This window comes from Micrasema longulum, unplaced genomic scaffold, assembly GCF_059751315.1.
Source record: "Micrasema longulum isolate JH-2025_06_02 unplaced genomic scaffold, ASM5975131v1 h1tg000494l, whole genome shotgun sequence".
NCBI lineage: Eukaryota > Metazoa > Arthropoda > Insecta > Trichoptera > Brachycentridae > Micrasema > Micrasema longulum.
Window position 1 is genome coordinate 550,102 of NW_028277691.1, and position 27,210 is coordinate 577,311.

General features: G+C 37.5%; 2 protein-coding genes across 2 annotated transcripts; both read right to left on the reverse strand.

The window, feature by feature from the left end:
- Positions 1 to 5,722: 5,722 nt before the first annotated feature.
- Zw (glucose-6-phosphate 1-dehydrogenase Zw) lies at positions 5,723 to 8,344 on the reverse strand. The gene has a single exon (XM_088227263.1). The coding sequence runs from the start codon at positions 8,080 to 8,082 to the stop codon at positions 6,583 to 6,585; it is 1,500 nt and encodes a 499-aa protein (XP_088083389.1). The 5' UTR covers positions 8,083 to 8,344; the 3' UTR covers positions 5,723 to 6,582.
- A 17,038-nt stretch (positions 8,345 to 25,382) lies between these two features.
- Positions 25,383 to 26,751, reverse strand: LOC148281133 (uncharacterized). The gene is made up of 2 exons (XM_088227212.1): positions 25,795 to 26,751; positions 25,383 to 25,529 (listed from the first exon to the last, which is right to left on the reverse strand). The coding sequence occupies exons 1-2, from the start codon at positions 26,749 to 26,751 to the stop codon at positions 25,383 to 25,385; spliced, it is 1,104 nt and encodes a 367-aa protein (XP_088083338.1).
- Positions 26,752 to 27,210: the final 459 nt, after the last annotated feature.

The following is a 27,210-nucleotide window of genomic DNA, read 5'->3' on the forward strand; positions in this document are numbered from 1 at the left end:
CTCAACCATTTTATTGATCTATTTTAAAATCGTAAACAAGGGCGAGACTAAAGTTTATGTACTCCAGGACGTTTCTCTTACGTGGAGGGACGTGTTATGCTCAATACTGTCGGTCTTGCAGAATATGTTGTATGGTATTCAATATAAAATGCTGACCTGCTTCTTCAGTCGTCGGTCTATATTTATCATCATCAATCAATGGACTATGAACCCCACACTTTTATCTAATACATTGTGAAGAGACGCTGCATGTAGTGTTCCAATGTAGTGTCCTATGCACTGTCAGGTATGGAAAAGGGTATGATGATGTTTCAAAATAATGGTTGGTAATAACAGAAATATCTATGATTTATATTACTACATACGAGGTGTGTTCGGACAATAATGGGAATTTTTTAATTTTGCCGGTTTGGAGAGTCGATTTTGGTCAAATTTGAAGCTGTATTCATTGTTTACTTTGTCTGTGGCAGCTGCTAAGGTTAGACATGTTTTTATGAGCTCGGTGATTTTCATTAGTTAAAATGAATCAAAGAATTTTTATCAAATTTTGTGTAAAAAATTAAATAAAGTGTAACAAAATTTGTGAAATGTTACCAAAGGCTTGTGGTGAGTCTGCTATGAGTAAAACAAGAGTTTACGAGTGGTAAAGGGTTTTTCAATAAGGGCGGGTAGATGTTGAAATGAAATAAAACAAGTTGTGTGAGAGGTATTAACAAAATTCTTTTTTTATTTGAAAAACCCATATGTGCCATTAAGTGTGAAATATGACATTGTTTAAATGCCCGCCTCAGCTTACGGTGGCACGGATCCGAGTGGTCCAATTTTCAATGACTCTTCCGCGTAGATCTGGCTAAATTTGAGCGATGGCCTGTGTTATGTTCACCTTTAGGGCATCAGTCGATTGTGGTTTATTCGCATAGACCTGTGACTCAAGAAACCCTACAAGAAAAAGTCTAGCGGGGTCAAATCGCATGACCTTGGTGGCCAATTCAGGTCACTCCTGCGAGAGATAACCTTACCCTCAAATCGTTCATGCAGAATGTCAGTCGTGGCGTCCGCTGTGTGGCACGATCGCTGTCCTGCTAGAACCACATGTCGTCTAGGTCCATATGGTTTAATTTGGGCCAAAAGAAATTGGTTATCGTTCTGTAGCGCTCGCCATTGACGGTGACCGCATCACCAATGTCGTTTTTTTTTAAATAGGGACCAATGACGCCGCCGGCAATCAAACGGTAACTTTTTGAGTACGCATTATCACCTGGTGAATTTCGCGTTTGTTGGTGTCATTCCATATACGGCTATTTTGCTTGTTAACACAGTCATTAATCTAAAAATGCGCCTTGTCGCTAAAAATGATTTTTTGACAAAATTGGGATCGTCTTCCAAACGATTTGAAGCCCAGTCAGCGAACAAACGGTGTTGTCTATGGTCATGAACTTTGAGCTCCTGGGTCAGTTGGATCTTGTACGGGTGTAGGCCCATGTCCCGAAGCAATTATCACCAAGTTAGATCTGCGAAAGGCCGAGTTCTTGTGCACGGCGAGGAATCGACTGCCTCGGGTTCTGCTGTACACTTTCACAAACAGCGGTGATGTTCTCGGCCGATCTTGCATTTGTCCACCAAACGTTGAAGAGTTTACTGTGAAGGGCCACCACGTTTACCGTAAAATGGGCGCAATACGCGCAACATTTGCACTAACGAACACTCATTTTGAAAATAAAATTTTATCAATTAAACGTGCTGTTCAATTGTGTAACTTGTGATGGCCATGGTGATTTGGCATAAGTAACTGAATAATAAAAAAAATATTCGACAGATGTCATCAAAATAAAATAGCCACCACGGGCCGTTAAAATCTACCCGCATCAATTGAAAAACCCTTAAGATTACCTTAAATTTAGTTATTTTTTTGTCATTCACTTTCCACACCTAGTGCACTGCATTGTTATACCAATCGCAGCGTAGGTAAGACGATCAGTCTTATGTTTCAAGTACCAGTCCAGGGACTATGAAATATTTTAAATCAATATTTCATGTCAACCATGTCGGGAATCGAACCTGAGACCTCTTGCTTGGTAGGCAAACGCGCTGACCATTACATTACGAGGCGGAAAAACATTTTTGTATTGCTAAAATATTTCAATCGTATCTGACAGCCTACGTGATGGAGTGGTTAAGATACTTGACTAACGCACGGAAGGTTCCAGGTTTGTTTCCCGGTGAGAGCACATAAATTTAATGTGATTTTTCTCAAGCCTAGGTGTTCCGTGCTGTAATTCACCTCTTGGCCTGTAGTGGTGCAAAAAAACCTTAATAACGTAATATAGCCGTAAGTGAAAGTGACACTAAATAAAATTTTTTTTTTTGGGAAAGACTAAATAAAGTGATGGTTAATCGAACCAATACTACTAAAAATTAACTTTTTTGCATGGAATTTTTTAACTACATGTACAGCTTTTTCATATAAAACCAACTACACCATCAAAAAGTAGCAGAAAACCAATTTTGAGAGCGAATGAAGGTGTTATATTATCAATAATAATTGTACTAGTGTTTAAAACATTAACCTCAGATATCTCTGCCTTGTGTCACATAACACCTTTATCCACTCGTGTCTTTAAATTTATCTAAAAAATAATACAAGTAACGCTACTTGTTTGGCGGCCTCCGTGTGTAGTGGTCAAGACACTTGACTCACACAAGGAAGGTTCCGGGTTCGATTCCCGGTGAGAACACAAAAATAAAATGTAATTTTATTCAAGCCTGGGTGTTCTGTGATGTAATTCACAACTGTATAATGGAAAACTAATATAACGCATCCGAGATCCTAATTAACCAAGGCAGATCGACTGAGGCTGATGTAATAAGCCATAATGCCATTAGGACAGATTCATTAAGGCCCGCAAGGCTGACTAAATGAGGCCCAGAGTGCCGAATTCTCTTTTATAAATAATTAAGATAAGCATGATACTATAGAAGTATTCAATTTTCTTATGCAGTAAAATTTTATGTGAAAAAATGCCTACTACTCAGTGAATTACAATAACTAAAATAGATTTATTAATTTTTAGGTTTTTTTTACCAGTATTTACAAAAATTAACGCATGCAAAGATAAATGTAAATTTGTGAATGTATTAGGTGTACGACTTTGCTTCAGCTGTTTTTTTTCTGAAATTTGAGGCCTTATTGTTAAAAAACTGGTTATAGATTTATGATTCAAAGTATTGTTCATCGCTGGCCACTACTTTTTCCCATCTCGTCGTCAATCTTTCAAAAAAGCGTATATCAAATGTATTAATTTTTGAACGACTCTTTTGTTAGGAAAATTTTCGCCTTTAAAAATAATAAAAAAATAATCTTACTGTATTTTGCAGAGTTTTTAAAAAATATTTTATGATAGTATGATGCCCATTTATTCCATAAATATAAATGATTTTTTATTAAAATATTCATAACTCAATTTTGTCAAAAAACGAGATATGCCTTTTTGAAAGATGGACGACAATCTTTCATGGCAGCGTACAAACCCAGCATTGAAAAAACTGGTCAACTTTTGAAGCGGTCCGCGAATCGATCCAATCTTTTACTTCTTCATAAGAACGGAAGTGTTAGTCAGCCAGGCCTTGTGCCATTGATCGAAACAAGTGATAGTCAGAGAGAGCAACGTTTGGAGACTACGGCGGGTGGGGTAGGGCTTCCCATTTCAACGTTTCCAAAGTATGTCTTGACTACTTTCGCAAAATGGGTTCGAGCATTGTCATGCCGCAAAATCACTTTATCGCATTAATTGCGTTCGATAACGATCGCCCGCGATTGTTTCACTCTGTTTTAACAGCTCATAATACACTACGCTGAGCTGGTCTTACTAAGTACAGAGAATGACCTTTGAGCTGTGAATATTCGGTTTGGCTGTCGACATGGAAGCATGGTCGTGAAATTCCCATGATTCTCTACGCTTGTGGTTATCTCAATTGACCTATTTTTTATTTCTAGTCACAATATGATGCAGATATCCCTTACGTCTGCTTTTTAAGCAACTGTTCACAAGCAAACATATGCTGTTCAACATTCCCATGGATTTGAGGTATTTAGAAATTGCTTGTTGAGTCACTTCCAAAGATCGTGCCAATTCTTCTTGACTTTGACACAAGTCTTCATCAAGTAATGCCTCCAATTCTGCATCTTTGAAAATCTTCTCTCTTCCAGCACTGTAGCTGTCATCGACGTGAAAATCACCATTCTCAAATACTAATAGCGGCCTCACCATAAGTATTTGAGAGCATTAGATGAGCCTCAGCCCCAGATTTCTTAATATTGAAGCACAAAATTAAAACTTGGCTCGTAATCTAACATTTTCAATTGAGAATAACTTTATGATGAAGACACAAATCGACTAATGTTTCTATGAGGTTATGTTGACAGATGTCCATGTTTTGATAGTCCGCAAAGACCTACACTCTGGAAAATACTAGTAGCATATGGGGTGCCTATAAAACTAGTTTAACTTATCAAAGCCCTTCACTCAAATAGCGAATGCCGATACAGAATCTACGATGTTGTCACAGATTGGTTTGAGGTTACCACCGGAGTTCATCAAGGTTGTATCTTTGCACCGATCCTTTTTATAATCCTCATGGACTTCATCTTAAGGAAATAAACTCCACTAGATCGAGGAATATCCATCTCCTCCTCCCGAAAACTCTGCGACCTAGAGTATGCAGTTGATGCGTTTATAATTGACGATTCAGTCAGGGGTCTTCAGGCCACTGTAGATAGCTTAAATAGGTACTCCGCATGCATGGGTATCAAAATCAATACTGAAAAAACCCATGTACCGTGTAACACTTCATACCTTGATGCCCAAATTCCCTGACTCTGTTAAACCAAGTTATCGAAAGGGTTGAGAGTTTCAAATACTTAGGAGTATATGTTACGGAAAATTGAAGCTTTCAAAAAGAACTGGGAGTGCGGCTAGGGATAGCAGGCGCCACATTCAATAGTATGAGAGCTGTCTAGAGATCGGATATTTACTTAGTGAAAACCAAATGCCGCCTATATAACGCCTGCTTAGCACCTATTTTCCTCTACGGATGCGAATCGTTGCACCTCACTAGGGCCCAAAGCAGCAAAATTCTTAGTTTTGAGAATAGGTCTCTCTCTCAATAGAAGAATCTTGGGTGTGCGGTGTTTTGACTTAGTGAGGAATGAAGTAATAAGAGAACGGAGGCAGCCAACTCCGGTGACAACTGTCATCAAGCGGAGGTGATACGGCTGGCTTGGCCATGTGCTGCGGATGCCTCCTGAGAGCCTTAACCACGCTTACCTACTTTACAAGGCATCAGGTTCTTGACATTCTGGACATCCACTGTTAACTGTTAATCAGCAGTTCGTGTCAGAACTACGGGATGCGAACCTGACTTGGGAGGATGCACAGGAGTGGGAGCCGACAGAGATGCTTGAAGGATCTTTGTGGATACCATATGCTCCAACTAGGGAGCGGACATGGAATAATGAATGAATGTCCAAGTTTATTGCATGACGGGTATGATCTATTTATTTCGACCACTACTTACCGCTAAAGCCATCTATAGGAAAACGGCAGAAACGAAGTTCAACATCTAATATACTTTTGAAAAAGTATTATTTTAAACTTCATGGATTAAATAAAATTATTTTGAATAAACTAAAATTTTGGTTTTAAAGATAACAAATAAAAAAATGTAAGTGAATAACAATTTTATTTTTATAAAATATAAAACAATTTTATCACAAAACCTTGAACAAAAATGAGTACATTTAATGCACGGAATGCTGAGCATTATTAATTAATGGTCCCCGAGATATTTACAATAAAAAGTCACTTGTAAAATTGTAAAAATACAAAAATTGCACAAGGATTTACAATATATTAAATATGCATACATAGTCAAATCCACCCAAATTACTTATATCAATAATTAAACCAAAGCACCAAAATACGATATATATATTATTACTTACACTAACAATATTAATTTATCAAAAATAGTATAAAACTTGGCACCGCATACAACAATGTGTACATTTAATATCTCTCTATAAAATATCACAATTAAAATTATTATTTTAAGGAAGGCCTTAGAAGTAACATTTCAATTGAAGAAAGGTTAAGGTTCGCTCATGTAGAAGAAAAAAAAATAGATTCAAAGGTTACCATGAAGAAAAATTGTAAAAATATGTCGAAATTTAATTCTTTAAACATCAAAACGAACATCCATTTGCAGGACCGTGAATTAACAACCTAAATAAAAATTTCTTCTAGTGGATAACTCACTAAACTTGGCTGTCCATTTCATTACAGTTAACCGATTTAAGAACTGCTGGAATGATTTTCAAAGTGCAGTGAAGTAAAGAAATGTGTAGGTACTACTAGAAATAGGCACACGCTAGCAAATGCTTTCCTATAATCCGGACGTTTTATGTAATTAAATTTCATCGCTTTATCCTAATTCAGTTTTGTATTGGAGTATTGTAAGTGCATCATAATGTCATCTCAGCAAACTAGCAATGTCAAAAATAAGTACCTAATTCGTACAGAGAAACTAATGGCGCTGGGATCCGGTGTCGTGCCACTTGTAGGAACCCGAGTACTTGAAGTTGTTTTGTACCAGTTTGCGATCCGCCTCCTCGGGTCCGCGTGTCCCGTACGAGTAGGGCACGGGAACCACGCGCTCCGACTCCAGCCTCCGCAACAGCGGTGTGAAGATGCGCCAAGCCTCGCGCAGCTCGTCGCTCCGCACGAAGTTCATCTGTGAGCCCGCAAACACGTCCTGTATCAGACGCTCGTACGCGTCCGGCATCGCCACCTCCCCGTAGCGAGAGCTGTATGTCAGGTCCAGCTCCGTCTCCACCAGCTCGAAAGAGCGGCCCGGCATCTTGCACATCATCTTCAGGTACAGCGCCTCTCCGGGCTGCACGCGTATCACGAGCTCGTTGCGCTTGGCCTGGCCGCTGAAGATGTCCCCGGCGACGTCGTGGTACTGCACTCGCACCTCGGCCTTGCGCTCGTTGAGTGCCTTGCCACAGCGTAGGATGAAAGGCACGCCGTCCCAGCGCTCGTTGGCGATCTGCAGCACAGCCATGGCGTAGGTGGGCGTGAGCGAGCCCGGGGGCACCGTGGGGTCGTCCAGGTAGCCCTGGCACTCCTCCCCGCGCCCGGCGGGGTCCCCGACGTACTGGCCCAGCACCGTGTTCTCCAGCTCCAGGGGGCTGATGCAGCGCAGGACTTTAACTTTTTCATCCCTGATGTCATCCGGGTCCACGGAGGTAGGTTTTTCCATGGCCACGAGACATAATATTTGCAGAATATGATTTTGCATAACATCTCTAATGATGCCGAAATCGTCGAAGTAGCCCCCTCTGCCTTGCGTTCCGAAAGGTTCTTTGAATGTGATAAGTACAGACGCGATGTTTTCTCTGTTCCACGAAGGGCCGAAGATCCTGTTGCCGAACCTTATGGTCATGAGGTTCTGCACCATCTCCTTGCCGAGATAGTGATCGATGCGGTACATCTGCTCCTCGGTGAACAGCCGGGCGAGGTGGTCGCTGAGGCGCTGCGAAGACTCGGCGTCGCGGCCGAAGGGCTTCTCGATGATGACTCTGGTCCAGCCCTTGTCGCCCATGCAGCAGCTGCGGATGTTAACGGTGGCCTTTTCGAACACGGACGGGGGCAACGCGAGGTAAAACAGGCGGTTGGCCGCGGGCCCTCGCTCGTGCCTGCGAATCTCTTCATCGAGTTTCCGGAAGTCGCTCAGCGTATCGTAACTGCCGGCGACGTACGAGTGCTTGCTCCAGAATCGGTCGAACTTGTCGTCTTCTCCCGGCCGTAACTTGAGGTGCACTCTGCATTTCGTCCTCAGTTCGTTGATCGTCAGATGACTTCGCGCGTACCCGACGAACGCCGTTTCCGGCGGCAAGTGATTGTCCCGATAGAGGTACCACAGAGTAGGGTATATTTTCTTCCGAGCCAAATCTCCAGAAGCTCCGAGTATCACAAATGTGTGCGGGTGCTTAGCATCTGACATTTGATGAAGATTTTCCATAGTAAACTTATCTATAGATGCGTTACCCGTGCAGTCCGGTTCGAGAGAACCATCGGCCAAAAGTCAAGTGAATACAATATCGGAGACGTCTTGAATATTGGAGACTAAATCACTAAACTAAACTAAACTGTCATCGTCGATCTGTCAGTAATCTAATCGACGCGTATCAGTGACAGTGCGAACTCGGAAGCACAATATCAGAGAGAGGATGCGAACATGCGAACACTGAAAAACACGCCGACGACTGACGACTGACGGCGCACAGTGTTTTGACCCATACAAGCTACAAGATAAAAAGTCACTTTTGAATTCTTAAACGATGACGTCATGGGGGCATTACCAGATAGTTAGTGTGACGATTGTAAGCCTAATTGGGGTGTTTAATGCTTAGGGTGATTCATACCAGAATATGAAAGTCGGATAATTGGTTTTTGAAAGCCTAATTACATTTATTTGCATTTTGGCGTCCGACGTGTAAAGGTTGTTTATCAAGTTTAAAGTTTTTTATTTCGATTTTTAAAAAAAATGGAAGCTATTTTGGAAGGTATGTTGTATAGTTTTTTTTCTAATATTTTAATGTATTTCATTTAGGTACTTAAAAAAACAATAATTTAACTTATGTATTTTTCAGTAGTTAAAAAAATATCAATTTCTAACTTCTCGAGAATTTATCTCGGAGAGTATATCAAAGTAGCAAAATATTATTTTTATTTTTCAATAGACCAATTTATTGTTAATTCATTACAGTTTCGATATTTTACCGCACGAAGTTGCATCTATCTTATTTTGTTATTTTACAGGTACCAGATACGAGATTTCCAGGCAAGAATTGTACGTGATGTGGAAGAGTTTGACGAAGAAAGAAAGGCTTCAAGGAGTGTTAAATAATATTGTTAGTAAATTTGAAGTCGGTGAACTCAGTGCAAGTGGTGAAAAACTGTTAAAAAATCAAATTAAGCTTATTTGTTTAAATATTAGCAGAAAATGGACCGAATCTGGCTGTAAACTAGATAGATTTGTTAAAAAAAAATTTGAGTGGCTCGACGGTAGTGAAAATATTTTGATATGTGAAAACTTTCGACAAAGTCCTTCAGTAGACATGAATGAACCATCTACGTCTACTGGAAGGCCCGCAAAGGATTTTGGGGCATGCAGTGATCAGTGCAAAAGGACAAAAGTGCGTGATTTAGTGAGTACGAAGACATCTGAAGAACTTTCGTTTGCCACGCAGGTATCTATTCGAGCATCAGGAAAACGCACAGTTGCCGATCTCCTAAAGAAAATTTTGAAAGCTACTCCCAATGAAGTAGCAAAAATACGTAGGGAACGTCAACAAGTAAACAAACAGCGGGCATTGACAATTGAGGAAGCGCTAAGTTTATACGTTGACTGTAAATGATCTTCGCATTCCTACAAAGTTATGCGTAAAAATGCCATAAAAACCGGCCACAACATATATCCGGCATTTTATAGTTTAAGAAAAGCAAAAAAAGCATGTTGCCTGAGCAAGGAATTTGTCAAAATAACGGAAACTAGTGCAGAAATCCAGCTACAAGCGATTTTAAATCATACGGTGGAACGATTTCTAAATGTAGAATCAGAAGTCTTAAAAGAAAAAGTTCCTTCAGGTTCTGTACTGACTCTTATATGCAAGTGGGGTGGAGATGGAAGCTCGGGACATGGTAATTATAAACAGAAATTTCACACAGAGCATGCACTAGATGAATTTTTATTTATTATGTCATTCGTTCCAATACAACTAAGGCTTAATGATGACCCTAATATAGTAATTTGGCAAAATGTAAGCCCTTCCTCAACCTCTTATTGTCGTCCTATTAAATTTATTTTCGCCAAAGAAACTGATATTCTTACTAAGTCTGAAATCGAAAAACTTCAAGATGCAATTGAAAAACTTGAAAATTTTAATGTTAATATTGGAGGTGTAGTATTGTCCATAAAATTGAAAATGCTTTTAACAATGGTAGATGGTAAAATTTGCAACGTTTTGGCTGAAAATAAGTCAACCATGTCCTGTTATATTTGTGGCGCCAAACCCAGTGAAATGAATTCTATTAGTATTAATAGAGTTTCTCGACAAGAATTTTATTCCTTTGGCTTATCTACATTACATGCTCTTTTTATATTTCTCAAAATACATCTATTTGAAAATCACTTAAAACAAATGTTTTATTTAAAAACCTTTAAGTTTTATCATCATCATACCATATCCGCTCCCTATGTGGAGCATATGGATTCCATAATCTGCCTCCGGCCAAGCGATCGACCTCCTGTACATCCTCCCAAGTTAAGTCCACGCACCGCAACTCTGACGCAAACTGCCCACAAATTGTCAACAGTGAACGACCAGGACGCCAAGAACCTGATGCCTTGTAACATAGGCAAGCATGGTTAAGGCTCTCGGAAGGCATACGTAGTACATGGCCTTGCCAGCCAAAACGCCTTGGATGACAGTAGATACCAAGGGTTGCTGTGTCCGTTGCCTCACTTCTGTGTTCCTTACAATGCCAAACTTTTAAGTTTATTTAAACCCTTTCAGTTGTCATGTTTAACATAATAAAATCAGCTGTAAAATGGTTATTCTGACAAAACAAGTGAAGGCAGATTAGTTCTCTCGGGTGAAATCTTTATTTTATGCCTAAGTATCTAATATAATTTTCAATGATTTATTTTATGGGTTGACCGATTTATCAGTCAATAGAATTAAAGTAATAATTTCAATTATTTATGATCCTTAAAAACATTATTGGATGAAGATATCAATTTCCAGAAAATTTATTTCGTTTATTAAATAACAAAATGTGACATATTTTTTATAAAACGAATTATTATTACATATTTAATAAAAAAAACCTCTTTTTAGGATTAAATGAATCGCATACGTGAGTTAAAAGTACATTCAGAATTTTTAGTTTCTAGCTTGTATGAAACGAAACACTGTGCGGCGTGACGACACATACCAGCGACACACTAAACTAAATGCACGGATTATAATCGTGTAAAATATTGACATAATATAAAAAGTTTAAAATTCGAAATTCGAATGCTCGAACTCGAGTAGTGGTTGGAATTAATATGATTTTATTTCAATAGCATGCTTACCAAAATAGCACGTTGAACGCTAAAACAATTTCCGAAATTTTGGAAGAGTACAGGTTGTTCTTTCTCACAACATGCTATTTTCCCTTCGGAAAAAGTTGGGGACGCTTTTTTGGGTTAGTGGTTTTTCTCTCTGCTTACTCCAATCAATAAAATTTGCGTGTACTTTTAAATTATCCTAATTTTCCATAATTAAGCACATTAAGATCAAAGCCTTTGAAATGTGTGCTGCGGGAGGATATTTAAAATCTCCCGGGTAGACTATCGGAAACGATGACGTTCTCCGACGGATTAAAAAAGATAGAGAGGTACTGAAGACCACAAAGAAAACAAAACTTGAGTGTTTTGGGCATGTGATGAGAGGTGAAATATCATCATTTCATTTTTCATTTCATTTCATTTTTTTTTTTTTTTGCACCACAACAGGCCAGGATGACCAATTACAGTGGTGAATTACATTACAGAACAACCAGGCTTGAGAAAAATCACATTTTTAATTTTTGTGTTCTCACCGGGAATCGAACTCGGAACCTTCCGTGCGTGAGTCAAGAGTCTTGACCACTACACCACGGAGGCCGCCATCATCACCATTCCAGCGGATATCCGCTCCCTAGTTCGAGCATATGGTATCCAAGAAGAGCCTCCATGCATCTCTATCGGCTGCCAACTCCTTTGCGTCCTCCCAATTAAGGTTCTCGTCCCGAAGTTCTGACATAAACTGCCGACGAATAGTCAGCAGCGGACATCCAGGACGCCGAGAACCTGATTCCTTGTAAAGTAGGCAAGCGGGATTAAGGCTCTCAGTAGGCATCCGCAGTATATACCCTAGCCAACCGTATCGCCTCCGCTTGACGACAGTTGTCACTGGAGTTTGCTGCGTCCATTCTCTTATTATATCTTCCTCACAAAGTCCACTAATTCTCAAAACTCAGAATTTTGCTATTTTGTGCCCCAGTGAGGTGCCACGATTCGCATCCGTAGAGGAGAACAGGTGTTTTGCAGGCATTATATAGGCGGTATTTGGTTTTCACTGAGTAAATATCCGATCTCCAGACAGCCTTCATACTGTTGAATGTGGCGATGCTTCTCCTAACCGCACTCCCAGTTCCTTTTGAAAGCTGCCATTTTCTGTAACATATATACGCCTAGGTATTTGAAACTCTCGACCCTTTCGATGATTTGGTTTGACAGAGTCAAGGGATTTTGAGTAACAAGTCACGAAGTATTACACAGTACATGTGTTTTTGCAATATTGATTTTTAAACCCATGCATGCAGAGTACCTATTTAACTTATCTACAGTGACCTAAAGACCCCGACTGAATCGTCAATTAAAATCACATCATCGGTATATTCTAGGTCGCAGAGTTTTTGAGAGGGGGAGATGGATATTCCTCGATCTAGTGGAATCGACTTTCTAAGGATGAAGTCCTAAGGAATATAAAAAAGAACGGTGAAAGGACGCAGCCTTGACGAACTCCGGTGGTGATCTCAAACCAATCTATGAGAACATTGTTAAAGAGGCGAAATATACATAACATTTTCAAGTCTTTCTACAGGGAAGGATTGAAGGAAGACACAGTGCAGGTGTAGAAGGCGCATATCTTGGCTAAAGAACTTGCGTGACTGGTTCCATTGCAGCACTCGGTCCATGTTCAGGGCAGCTGCTAACAAAGTGAGAATTGTTGCGATGACTTCCAACCTCCACCTGGGAGAGGAAAGGATAAAAAGAACATAATTTAGCAATAGCATTTAACATACTATGCAGTTTTGGTTAGCATGATATTGAAATGAAAAAGTATTAGCATTTATTTCCACAATTACTATTATTATTATTATTTATTTTATTTTATTTTATTTGGGATTTTTACAGCTATTACATAAACAAAATAAGTAGAAAAATATTACAATGCTAAAGCCAATTAAAATAATCCACTGTAAGTATAATGACACGTAATATATAATTAATGTGTATGTGAATGTGTGTATGCGTGAATGAATGACGGAGAGGATACATGTGCGTGTGGGAATGAATGAGGGAGAGGGTGCGTGTGTGTGGGTGCGTAAGTATAAAAGAATAATTGTTTAAAACTTGTAATTGTATTAAAAATGGTACAATAAAGAGCTTAGTAAAAAGTTAGAAACCTTTTTGTTAAAATTCAAATCAAGAAATGTTTTAAATTGTATTTTTGCAACACTGGCAACAAAGGCGCTAATTTTTATTTTATTTTATTTTATTAACATAAACGGAAAATCTGCCTTTTACAAAAATTTATAATATAATATATTTATTCGGCTTAATATATTTTTTTTAAAAACATGAATTTCCTTATACCAAAGATTTATAAAAAAAAATACAAGATTTATATTTTAAAAAATTAACCTAAAAATTACACAGCATATTCAGTAAAAAGTTTAAATAGTAAAGCATTCTACAGTAATACGACCTTAGAGTATATATACTCTAAGAATACGACAAGAAAATCATAAGTACTGTTTCATACAGCTGGGCAAAGTGAACAAAAAACTGTATATATTATGAAATGTATGAATAAATAAATATAATTACCATTCACCATCTTTGAAAAAGTTCAAAAGGTTTGTTCTATAGGAACAATACCCTACACTAAATATATCAGATACGTGGGAATAACTATTGCTGAGTTAATGAAGTCTGTTTAATACGTCATTACAAGTATACACTGTCCGTGAATTGTTGCTACAAAACGGTGGCACCTGTCTTATTAATTAATTAATTACCTTGCATACTATTTTTTTTTTTTTTTTACTTATCCTTTTTTTCCACCACAGCAGGCCAGAAAGCCCAATTACAGTAGTGAATTACAACACAGAACACCCAGGCTTGAGAAAAATCACATTTAATTTTTGTGTTCTCAATGGGAATCGCACCCGGAATATATATATTCCAGAATATAATATATCCTTTCGGGCCTTATGTAATCGGCCCCTCGGGCCTCGTTTTATCGGTATTTCGGGCCTCGGTTGATTAGTATCTCGGGCACCTAAAAATATCACTCCTTTGGGCCTCACAATATTTTTTTTTGCTGTTCGGAACAATTTAAATGTAATAAAGAAGAATAAGTATGTCACTCAAAATGATGCTACCAAAACCACACAAAATTTACAAACGTTTTTTTGTACCCCCAGGAGTTACAACAAACTCATTTTTGATAAGAAAAATAGTTACAAAAATTATGTAGGCACAAAGCGTGCACCTACCTGCATAAAGCTGAAATAATACAAGTTGACTACATACCTAATGCGATGAAATGAAAACAAAACATACCGTAAGAGCATACAACTTGAGACAGTTTTCAACAACTTCAACTGACTATATCTTTTTATATACATATTTAATATTACGCTTTCAAATTTCAACACAAATTTCATCAAATAAAAATAAATCCAATCAAAAACAAAACTAAGCCTCTTTCGAAAATCGTAAAAAAAAGCAAATTTAAAACTCAAAATTGAGACTGTGTGAAATTTGAGATATGCATAATAGGGTGGATCGATCTTGTATTGAGAAAAAAAAAAATTTATCAAAACGGCCTTACGCGGAAATGATGTTCTATAGTATGTAGAATAAGGGGAAAATAAAATAAAAAATATTTTTAAGGGTAAGGTTTGCCGCGGGGGGGATGCATTTTAGATTTTTATTGAAAAGAGCCATGTTTTGTTAAGATGATTTTGGATATTAAATGAATGTTCTTCTGCAATATAAATATACATAACTTATAATCACTAATTGAATAATACATTACAACAGGTTTGATAATCAATCTTTTCCCCTCATCCTCTCAAATCAGTTCGTAAAACTGCATTAAACTGAGCAAGCGGCCGTCAGAATAACATGCGCGACCGCTGTTCCCGATAAATAAATTACTATTTTACAGTGTGAATTATGTGAGTCGATGAACTTGAACTAGTTTTGCACTATAGCGATACTAAGAAAATACATGATTTGCCATATTTTCGGGCCTGGTTGTGATATGCCACCAAATATGCTTTCTACCTGTGAAAACGAAATAATGTTTTAAGAAGTTAGACAATAACAACGAGAATCCCAAAAATTAAGTACAAGATCATTTTATTTATTTATTTTATTGGGTATACAAACAGAATGTACATTAATATTGACTATTTATTTGTAAATTAGTGTATGACACTCACGCACACACCAAATAAATTGTTTACACTTAAGACAATAATTTAAATTATGTTAAATATAACAAATGTAAAATGATGAAAGAAAAAATACGAGCAAACGGAATCAGCGTGTGAGCGAGACTTCTGACTTTTCTAGACAGCCGGATATTGTTGAAACCCCATCCTAAATTCTCACACACTCGAAGAACATTAGATCAGTATGGCGTTTCTGATCGAACAGGGGATGCTATCGTGTCAGCTGCACTTCAAGATGTTGGCCTTATATCAGTAAGCAACATATCGAACGTCATTGATTGAATTTTAATTCGGGGTGAGAACAAAAACAAGAATCACTTTACCATCTCAGCCAGTTAAAGCAAATTCTGATCTGATTAATTTATATTGTTACAAACGTAAAGGCAAAACCATAATAGTAAAAAAACGGAAGAAAAATCAAAACAATAAACACAAAAGTCTGGTAAAAAAAACTTGATTCCGAGTATATTTAAAAAATATTAGAACAATTAGAAAACACAAGATACGTTCAGCAAAAAAGTACAAGTAAAAACGGGACTAGCCCAGGGGTCAGTAATTGGTCCCCTAGAATACCTGATATCAGTATATCAGGTATTCTAGGGGAGTTACAGTTAACTCTATGGCAAATGTCATACAACACTCACTGTGCCATCAGTTTGCAGATGATACGGCAATTGTTGCTATTGGAGACTCACAAATAGACGCGCAGCAAAAACTGCAATCGGATTTTAATCAAGTTTTAAGATGGTCACATGATTATAGCCTAACAATAAATATAAAAAAAAACGAAAGCGTTACACATTGCGTCCCCATATAATAGACCAAAAGAAGATTTGTTAATATATGCACACACTCACGAATGCTTGCATATCAATCTACAAGACTGCAAATGCACAAAAATAGATCACGTATCAAAATATAAGTATTTAGGTATTATTAAAGATTCCACTTTTAATTGGGAAGAACAGATAAAAACAGTTTGCAATAAGCTAAAAGTTTGCCTACTTAACATGTACCATTTAAAACCATACATACCATACCCAGTGCTGAGACTAGTTTACTTGGGGATAGTTGACCCAATTATTCAATATGGATTAAGAATATGGGGACCAAGTTTTAAATCTTATACGGATAGTCTTTTTTTTATTGAATAGAACTTACAGGTACAAATTTAAAAAATTATCGTACCTGTAAAAATAAAGAATGAGGCAAAAGACAACAATAAAATATTATTTGATTTTGTTAACGTTTTGCCAATTAACAAACAGTGTAAATATAAGATAGTGACAGATCATTTCCTCGATTGCAATTTTAAATCCAAAATAAACCACCAGATCATGACCTGACAAGTATCGGCACAGCAGTTGATGGTACCACGACAGAAAAACTACTATGGTGACAGAACAATGGGTAGTGTAGTACCAAAACTGTACAATTTAATACTAGCTAAAACCGTGAAGAAAAAAACCTAATTTCATTAAAAAAAATAGTCAAAAAATTAACAAGTGAAACTTAAGTGTATAAATATATTTTATTCTTCAATTATTATTAAACTATGTACTTACTTATAAATTTTAAAAAAATAATGTAATGTAACCCGCAGGCAAGCTTTGGCTTTGCGGGAACAAAAATACAATTATGTATGTTACTTATTTGTTAAAATGAATAAAACTTATTTGTTAAAATGAATAAAAAAAAAATATTGTTCTCACAAAGCTGGTTGCGATTGGGTTTGATGGAATAGTGGTTTGTGTGCCAGTTACATGCCAATAACGTTCCACATTTTTGTAAATTTCGATGGAACTACAATTAGGCTCAGAAGATTCACGGGAGAAATAAAAAAAATGTTATATGGCGAGAAGTTGCCTATAGTTTTATTCACATCAATAAAATGCAAGCTACCTGAAGTCATTAATAAGAAAGGCGTAAGCACTGATCAGCTATACTTAATGGACATTGTGAAGTTATCAACTTTGGACATTGCAATTAAAGTCTGTCGAAGATAACTTCCTAGAAAAATTTGGCACTGTAGGTGTTCTACAACCGCAAATAGGAATCATAAGCTGTATGCGTCTCACAATAATCGAACCGGAATTTAAGTGATAATTAAGACAATCATCGCGGCCTCCGTGGTGTAGCGGTCAAGACACTTGACTCACGCACGGAAGATTCCGGGTTCGATTCCCGGTGAGAACACAAAAATTAAAAATGTGATTTTCTCAAGCCTGGGTGTTCTGTGATGTTATTCACCACTGTAATTGGGGCTCCTGGCCTGTTGTGGTGCAAAAAATAAATATATATATAAGTTGTGTCCGTTTAATTTAATTATTGTGACCCAGTTTAAAAAAAAGACTTACTTGGTATCCTGAGAATGCTATTTTGTCAATGCTAGCTGACAAGAGAAAACACGTAGGTAAGAAAAAATAGTTGTCACGAGAATTCCGAGAGCCTGCAAAATAAAACGGACTTCACTTGCAACAAGTATTTGAATATTCTTATTTCCAAAATGTGATATGTGTGCAGCAGATTATGAAGATTTGACTTAAAAAATTAATCTGGCAGAGCCTCGAATGACGAAACAATTTACCTATAAGATTATTTCAGAAGCAATAGGAGACACATCGATTATTAAGGACGCCGTACTACCTTCCACCAAGGGGTTTTTCTGTCACAGTCAAGCCACACGAATTGTAAAAATAGTTGCGGAAGCATCAGTTTCTGTCTGCAGAAACCAGAAAAGAAAACAGGGTAAAAATTACGCAAATTAATTACAATGTAACCGTCAACTGGAATTTTGATTGTTATTTTAACATATAACAAAATAATTTTCTGAAGCTGCTCAATACATGTAATGAAAAAAATAAATTATTTGTTTATGTTTTATCTTTGCAATAAATACTAAAAAAAATATTAAAAATTTTACTTACCAAAAAAAAAATTTTTTTTATTTTACTATGAAAATATTAAAATACCTAAACTTTAACAATCTCGCGGCAAATGTTATTGTAAAATTAAATTTTTTGTTTATTTTTCCCGTAATCTGTAGTCTATATAACATCTTTTACGCATAGGGCCGTTTTCAATTTCCAAAAAATTAGAAATCGAACCACCCTAATGTATAATGCTAGAACAATAAAAAATATTAAAATGCATACACTATCTTCACATTATGTACTTTTCTGTAGTAAAATAACTACTGTAGTCGTGGGTACCTATTTATAAAATAATTCAGTTTTCTCCTAATTATTAAACATAACTATCAGTCTCTACTGTCTCTACTCAAATATCTATTTGAAACAATTTGAGACTTAATAATTGAGACATGCATCTAATTTGAGACATAGCCTTAACCTTAAAAAAAAAATGCTTTCATTTCTGCGAATTTTTAGTTTCACTCTACTAACCTACGCTGAATGTGTCAAACATGGCGTTAACTTGTTTACTGAAAAGTGCTTTACGAGATTGTATTATTAAATCTATTAAGATTTAGATCACTACATTAAAAAAAAAAATATATAGTTTTGAGGCATATGTAATTCAGAAATATATTTGAATTTAAAATCAATGTCATTTTCTCAATAAATACTACCTACTTACTTTGTCTAAATTTCCTCTTGACAGCAATTATACGTTCACAAGCAAAAACTTAGGAAGAGACACTGCCAGTGCTACCTGAGTAGCAATGACACCACATGTAAAATTATGTGCCGCGGAAGTTTCGTCTCATGTTGTATGCTTTTACAGTAATAATTTACGTAAACAAACGAAAATTCGCCTTCTACGTATACCTCCTCAATTAGTATTTTTTTAACTTTCATATTGTCATTTTTTTATATTCCATAGAATTCCGGTAGCCTGTTGTACTCACTACAACAGAGACAGGTACCGCAGAGACCTTAGACCATACTCGCGTCCTCGAGTCCTCGCGTGATGGCGTGATCCAGGTACGTAAATATTTTAACTCTGTCGCTGTATATACCATATTAAATAAGCAAAAAAAGAATAAAAAAACTCGAAAAGTTTGATTAGTAAGCAATTAACATTAAATAGCGAAGAATCTGTAAATCGTCATAATAACAGTCAGCTATCGCCAACTGCTAATTTAACCTGCCTCCGGGTCTTAATGAATCTGTTGAAATGGTCTTATTAAATCAGCCCCACGGGCCTCAGTTAATCGGCTATTAGGGCCTTGATTAATTAGAATCTCGGATGCGCCATATTAGTTTTTCATAATTCAAATTCAAATCAACATTCACGAATCTTGGCGCTTTATAAGTTATCTATAATAATAATAAAATCGATATCTGTTATATATTATAAGGATACAACTGAATTATTTTCGCAATTTAAGGTAATCAATAAATACCCATGTTTTCAAAAACATCAAATTTTTGTCACATTAAAAGGGATTAAAGAATATTCTCACGGATTAAAAAAAATAGTTGAAAAAATGTATTGCTAAATATTATTCCGTTCGAATATTAAATTTGAACAGACGAAAATGATACTGATTTAGCGTTGATACCACAAAATAAGGCTAAAATTGCCCTGCGCGAGTATAAAGGACAGACGCAATGAATCAATTCTAGAGCATTCGTAATACAAATACATAGAATATATTTTGACACTGAAATTTTACAGTTGAAACGTAGGTTATACCTAAAGTACCCGGTAGCTGGTAGGTTAAAGTGCCTTGTTAATGACGGTTTTAATTTTGAATGAGGAACACGTTTTTGACTGTGTGCAAAGACTTGGACTGTGGACGTGGGCTTGCGAACATGTGCGGCTTGCGAACACAGCGTCCGCGAGTCGACTGGAGTTGACTCGCGGACGCTGTGGACTGTAAACGGTGCGGTGGATCGAGAATAATAATTTTTATATTCATCGTGGCATAAATAATAATACGACGTCGCTACTGCTATCTATGATTGCCCTCCGAGCACGCGAGCACGCCAGCACCCGACGTTGAGATGATTTAGATATTTCACTGTCCCTGGAGAGAGTGTCCCTGAAGCGTAAGCGCCTCACTCTCATGTAACGGATGATCGAAATACCTATTCTCATCATTATCCTACCTTCTTTGAACCTATTCTCGTCATAATGTCCCTATCCGCACCCAGCGGTGTGTGGTGCATATTGATAATCCGTTACCGTCAAGCACGCCAATTTTACCCAGCCATGACAATTTTGCACACTGCCGAAATCCTCAACAAAATCATGTTTTAAAGTAAGAAAAGTTACTGGTATCATTAGAATTACATTTGGTAAGTATATTTTGATAGTTCCATGGCAAAACTTAATATTCAGTTGATCACTTGAGATTTAAAGTTAAACTTGAAGGTCTGTTTTTGTATATCTATAAATAGTGTCAAAACTTTTGTTGTTGCGGAGTTTGTGTTGAAACGAGGCAAGTAAGTTTTATATATTTCATTGCATAAATAATAACAACGCTATAGAAAGTATTTCTGTATATCTATTTGAACAAACACAATAGATATTTAAGTGGGCAAAATTGCCTTAAATTTCTTAGCTGGTGTTTTGACATTATCCAAGACAAAAACCAGATAACAGAAAAAGAATACATCAGCTGACCCGAAAAAAAAAAGTACCTGCTGCTTAAATGAAGTAGAAAATATAAAACAAAATGAAGTAAGCGACAAAAACATGATTTTAAACGAGATAATCAAATGTTTTGTTCAAACTGGCACATAAATCAGATTTTTTGCCAAAGATTTAACAGAAAAAGAAAAGATAGAAAAATCTGATGGGGGTTTCAATTCAAATACACGCTGAAAATAACAAGCCAGTTATTCCGTTCATCAAAAAATTTTATACCACACAGCAATTGGATAACAATCCATCTGATTTTTCTCTCCCATTAGGATCAAAAGATCAGGAGAACATAAAAAAAATCATAGCGACACGGACACAACAGACTCTGATGCCTACTCAGTTGATGAGTCAACAGATTTCGAGACGTTCATCATAAGTCATCCCGACGAATATGAACAACGTGCCTCCGAATCTTTGGCCGAGGAAAACGAAAAAACAGTGTCTGATCCGCTTGAAATTAATAACGGTTTACCGGTTTATTTCTTTAGAAGGCGCTTCCGTTTTAGTAAAGTTTAACACTGTTGATACGCAAAACGACAAATATTATGTTGGTTAAGTTGTCAGCGCATCAACAACCACAATTGAACTATTGTTCTGTCATTTGTAAGATGCAAACGTAATGGTACTTTGTGTGGCCTCTTTGCCTGAACCTCTCATCTTGCGTCAAGATTTTTATAAATTCAATTTAAACCTTAAAAACTGCAAGATTGGGTCATTTTCTGTGAGTAAATTAAAAATGGTCATACTTTAACCATTTTTTTTACCTTTTAAAAACAATTTCCACAATTTTTAAAAATGAAAGAATATTCGACCACATTTAAGAAAGTTTTACTTTTTTAAATTTGCCAGCTTTTTTGTGAAATTATGAAGATCTATTTTATTTATTTTCAAAGTCTAAAGAAGAGTTTTAAACAAAGAATTTTTTGAAATAAAATATAATTTCTAGCAAATTAAATTTAAATTGAAGATTTTTTTTCTGCATACACATTTAAAGAAAAATCGTTTTGAGAGCTTGCCAATTTGATTACGAAAATCGCATCAGAACTGAAATTGTTTGTAAAAAAAAATTAAAAACCTATAATTTATTCGCTTATGCAAAGTCAAACACAAAAAATTAAAAGGATTAGAGATTAATTCCTTTGGTTTTGTTAAAAATCCATTATGTGCCAACCTTGGCACACAAATCCGCATTGTATAGAAAAATTGAGGAAATAGTTGACAATGTTGCCCAACTGTTTTTTGGATTGATTTTATAATGGTGATGCCTCAATAATGCTATTGTTTAAACATAAACAGCATTTTTTGCACAAAAAGTATGACACGGATGATAAAACCTAAAATAACGGTTAATGACCAAGTGGGCAAAATTGTCAATAAGTGGAGATAATTTTGCCCAGTATGTTTTGTCTTCTAAAATTGCATAAATAAAAGAAAAGCAAACATTGTGTACTTGTAAAAATGCTCAGAATAACAAGTATCACTATTCAAAAAAGTAGATAGGAGTAGTCCCATACAAAAATTCTACGATATTGTAAAAGTTTGATCAAACCGGGCAAAATTGTCACGTTTGATGGTACGCGAATGTAAGGTTGCATGTGCCTAATTATTTTATGAAATATACAGTATTTTTACTTTTTACCTACTAATATTGTAATATTCATAATCTTAATTTGGCATGCGACAAGCGGGGGTCGGGGGTCGGGACGGTCGGGCCATGAAGCCGATAATGGCAGATAAAGTAAATAAAGCGTAATGTAGAGAGTATACATAATAGAGGTAGATTAATATCGTAAAGGTGTGTATTTAATAACACCCACAACGAATATTGTTTTGCTGTCTTCAGTGATTGCACCTACCTATTTGAAATCCGCGAACCCAGAATTGTACGACGGATGAACCGTTCATCGTACTTTTCCACACTCAGTGAGTGGTGCATAGTAAACCGTTATTAAATTTTCATTCGGATTGGTAAAAATCGGCGGATCACGAAAAGTCGACCAAAATGAGGATAATTATATTTTTTATTACATTCTTTTTTTTTTTAAATCGTTACATGACCCTCTGGTTTCAGGATCATTTTTCGGAAACACATCAATCGTATCACAAAAGAATGTGAAAAAAAATATTCTTTGAAAAAGTTGGATTAAGAGCCGAAGTTCAAATTATAAATCGATTTACTTTCCCGACCAAGTACAATTTTCACGATTCGAGTAAAAAATAAAGTCAAAATGGCGGACTGCAAACCGAATAAAGTTTTTTTTTTTTTACAAAAAAATCACGATTTGTTTTTTTAAATATAGGAGTTGTTTTATTATTTACCTTGCTTATAATATACAAGGTTTATATAAAAGTGGATTTTTTCGCAATAAAATTTCTTTGAATTTATCTAAACTGTTGGGATCAGGAGGGATATACTAATGTGGGCCAATCGGGAATTTCCTAGCATTTGCTCATGTGGAGAGGAAACCACTCAAAACTCTTCAGGAGAAGCCGGCCTGTTGGCAGAAGTCAACAAGCCTTCCGTTCCACTAGAGGAGTGTTCGGCATTTTCTTCCTTTTCACGATTTGTTGCAAAGCGCTCTTGAAAACCCATTTGTGAAATATACATCAAATATTGGTCTTCTGATGGCCTTTGAAAAATTTATCGATAGCAGTTCTCTTTTATGTTGGTCAAATGGCACTTTGTGAATTTGGAAATGTTGGTGAAGCCCACCAGCCCACGTAGTTAATGATATCATGTCATCACAAAAACGTGGTACTAGATAGGGAAAATACTACTCTCGGGAAAATTCTTAGTTGAAAAATGAATTCTTCTTTCACGCCGCAACGGAGCTACTGATTGACGTGATTTTTTGCACAGGGATAGCCAGAGACCTGACGAGTGTCACAAGCTACCTACATTTCAAAAAGCCGAATAATGATGCTACGTCGCCATTGAACAGTGGTCCGCAAGAGCTAAAACATGGTTCGCGTATCATTTAAAAAAAACGTTTATATTAAAATTCTAGAAATCGCTTTGCGCTATTTTATGGTTTTCTCCGCAACTTATTTAAGCAAACAAGTCAATGAATCGATTTGAAGTAAGTGATCATACATGTGTAGCTTTAAGGAATAATATTAGCCACAGGATAAGCAAACTTTGACAGAAGATTGAAGTTTTGAAGCCCAAAAGTTTCGTTTATGCTAATCGAACTTAATTTTCTATTAAAAACGTTGTGTTTTCTATTATACTGACACAGTTAATGCATATTTTTCCCGGGTTAAAGGAATATGTTTAATGTTTTAATCAAAGCTTATTTTTTAATCGACACAGTTTATTTTTCTTAAAAATTGTGTTCCCTGCTAACAAAAAAGAAACCAAGGTGGTCCCTGGTCAAAAAAAGGTCGGGAACCACTGCCATAGACTGACGATTGTCGTAATTTTAGCCTAGCGATAGTTATAATCGGAGGACCAGCAATTGATACAGGCTACTTTTATCCCGAAAAAAATTATAATTCCATCGGGAAAATTCTTATTTTTTACAAGTTAACATTTAAACGACAAAACTAATTAATTAACTTATTTCTCCCTAGTAAATAAAAAGTTAGTAATCTTGTATGTACGGTGCGCTACATCTACGTACACATATAGCGCAGGGCATAATAAATACTTTAACACGTAGATGTAGACGATTGGTCTGTACATTACCTATTTATGCCTCGGGGACCGTTTGTATATTTTGGAGCACAACGTTAAATGAAATAATGATTCTTGCGTATTTATTGGTACGTACCTACGTCTACGGCATTCGCCGCTGTCCAGTGTCCAGTCCGCACAGGCAGAGCCCAGTTTCTCTTTCGAGAAGACCTTCACTTCACACATCGGTGCTTGGCAACAGAAACTGCTATTTACGAATTTTACGATTATTGTTATTCAAATATTAATTATTGATATAAACAACAAAGACCTGCGATTTAAAGCCGTGAAATAGTTTGTAAATAAAATAATTCTTCATATAAATTTACAAAAACATTGGCGATCGTGATCGTTCACTGTGGTGCGCTAAAATTAGGGTTGATTGATATTCTTGTTTTATTTATTTAATGGCTTTAACTCTCAGGTGAAAACTCTGCAAAAGGAAATCCAGTAGAAATTAGTCAGTTGTATGGTTTACTGGATAGTGGATATTAAATTTCATTTTAACCATAGTGTGAAATGACACCCGCCACTGTTTTTTAAGACAGATGTCTTCCTCTTTCCTTTCGTAGTGGACCAATGGCCGTACTCCACCAGCTGACCCCATCAAGAAGTGGTTCGGGGTCAGAGGCTCTTGATCTTTTGGGTCCACAGACACGTGCGTTAGCGGGCGGTTGTTTATACTGTATTCAGCCCCTGCTAACGCTGTTAACAGCGTCTCCTCTCGTGGAGAGCGCTCTTTTACCGTTATTTCTAGCGCTCTTTTTACTGAGCGCACAAGTCGCCTTGCACCTCCCATGTGCGGCGACGAGGGTGGGATAAATTTCCACTCTACCCTCTTTACGGTCAATTCATTTAGCATTTCTTTGCTTAATTTTTACTTAATTCTTTGATGGCCGCGCTCATCTCGCTATCCGCCCCGTGAAAATTTTTGTAAATATTTGTATATAAAACGGCGAGGTGAGCGCGACCCGCGGCCATGCGTCTCAGAGCCATTATGGCCCCATCTGTCGACAGTGAATGCGCTAGTTCTATATATACTGCGCGTGTCGTCATGCAGGTGAAAAGTGCGACATATATTTTTTCTAGGCGTCTTCCCACTTTGACTGTCATTGGGCCAAAAAAGTCTAGGCCGCAATGTGTGAAAGGCCGCTCTCCGTAGGCCAGCCTGGCCGGCGGCAGTTGCCCCATCAAGGGCGGTGTTGGCGTGCATCTCATGATGTGGCACGCCCGGCAGCGTCTCACAATCCCTCGTAGCGTGGTACGGAGTCTCAGCACAAAATATTTCGCTCTTATATCACTCATTGTGCGCTCCGTACCCGGATGCCCTGATGCTGCATGCTGGTATTTTAACATCAGTTGTGTGTATTTCTCCCCGCCGTCTAGTATTAGCGGGGCCCTGGTGTCCTCATCTTGCATCTCTTGTAGGCGCGTACCCATACGCAGCATGTCGTTCTCGTCCAGGAACGGTGTAACTGCTCGCAGTCGGCCTCCGGGCGGGAGTGGCTCCCCCCGCTGTAGAAGCTCTATCTCTTTGTTGAAGGCGCACCTCTGTGAAAGGCGCACCCAAGTTTCTTCGGCGTTATCAATTTCATTCGCCCGTAGCTCGGCGTGGCCTCCAGGCAAGGCGCCTACTTCGGGTCTTCGGGATCGACGGCAGCGATCGACAAATCGCTTGATCCAATTCGTCGTTCTTAGTAGCCGCCGCATCCATGATGAGAACCGCATGACTTCTAGTAGGCCTTCCATTTTCCGACAATGGCCCACAAAATGCCACGGTGGTCTTATTTCTAATGTCTCTTCTGACGGTGCCAGCTTACTTCTCTCCTGAGGCCACTCACTCTCCGGCCGGGAGAGGAACTCGGGACCTCGGAACCATATTCCTTGTGAGGACAGATCGGGCGGTTGCGTGTCTCGCGTCCCGACGTCCGCTAGATTCATCTTCGTTGGAACCCAGCGCCATCCGCTCGTACCGGCTATCTCGTCGATTTCGCCGAGTCTGTTGGCTACGAATGTCAAGTATTTAAGTGGATCTGTGCGTAGCCAAGATAAAACCATGCTGGAATCAGTCCAGAACACGGTTTTATTTATGTTCATTCCATTTTCCTTTTTTATGCTCGCCGCCAATCGTGCGGCGATAAGGGCTGCCTGTAGTTCGAGGCGTGGGATGGTCATCGGTTTTAGCGGCGCCACCTTTGTCTTGCTCATCACAAATGACGTGCCCGCTCTATGTACGAAATAAGCGATCGCACAACAGACTTGTTCGGAGGCGTCGCTAAAAACGTGCACGGTTACTGCCTCCACTCTTCCGTTGACGCAACATCTCGGAATTGCGCAGTTGTTTTCTATTAACAGTTGTTGCCATTCGCGCCATTTTTGTGCGTGCTCTAATTTGGGTGCTTCATCCCAGCCGATGTTAGAGCGACATACGGCTTGCAGAAGTATTCTCGCCCTTATCGTTAGGCAGCTTATAAATCCCATAGGGTCGAAAACTTTCATTGCCGCACTTAACATTTG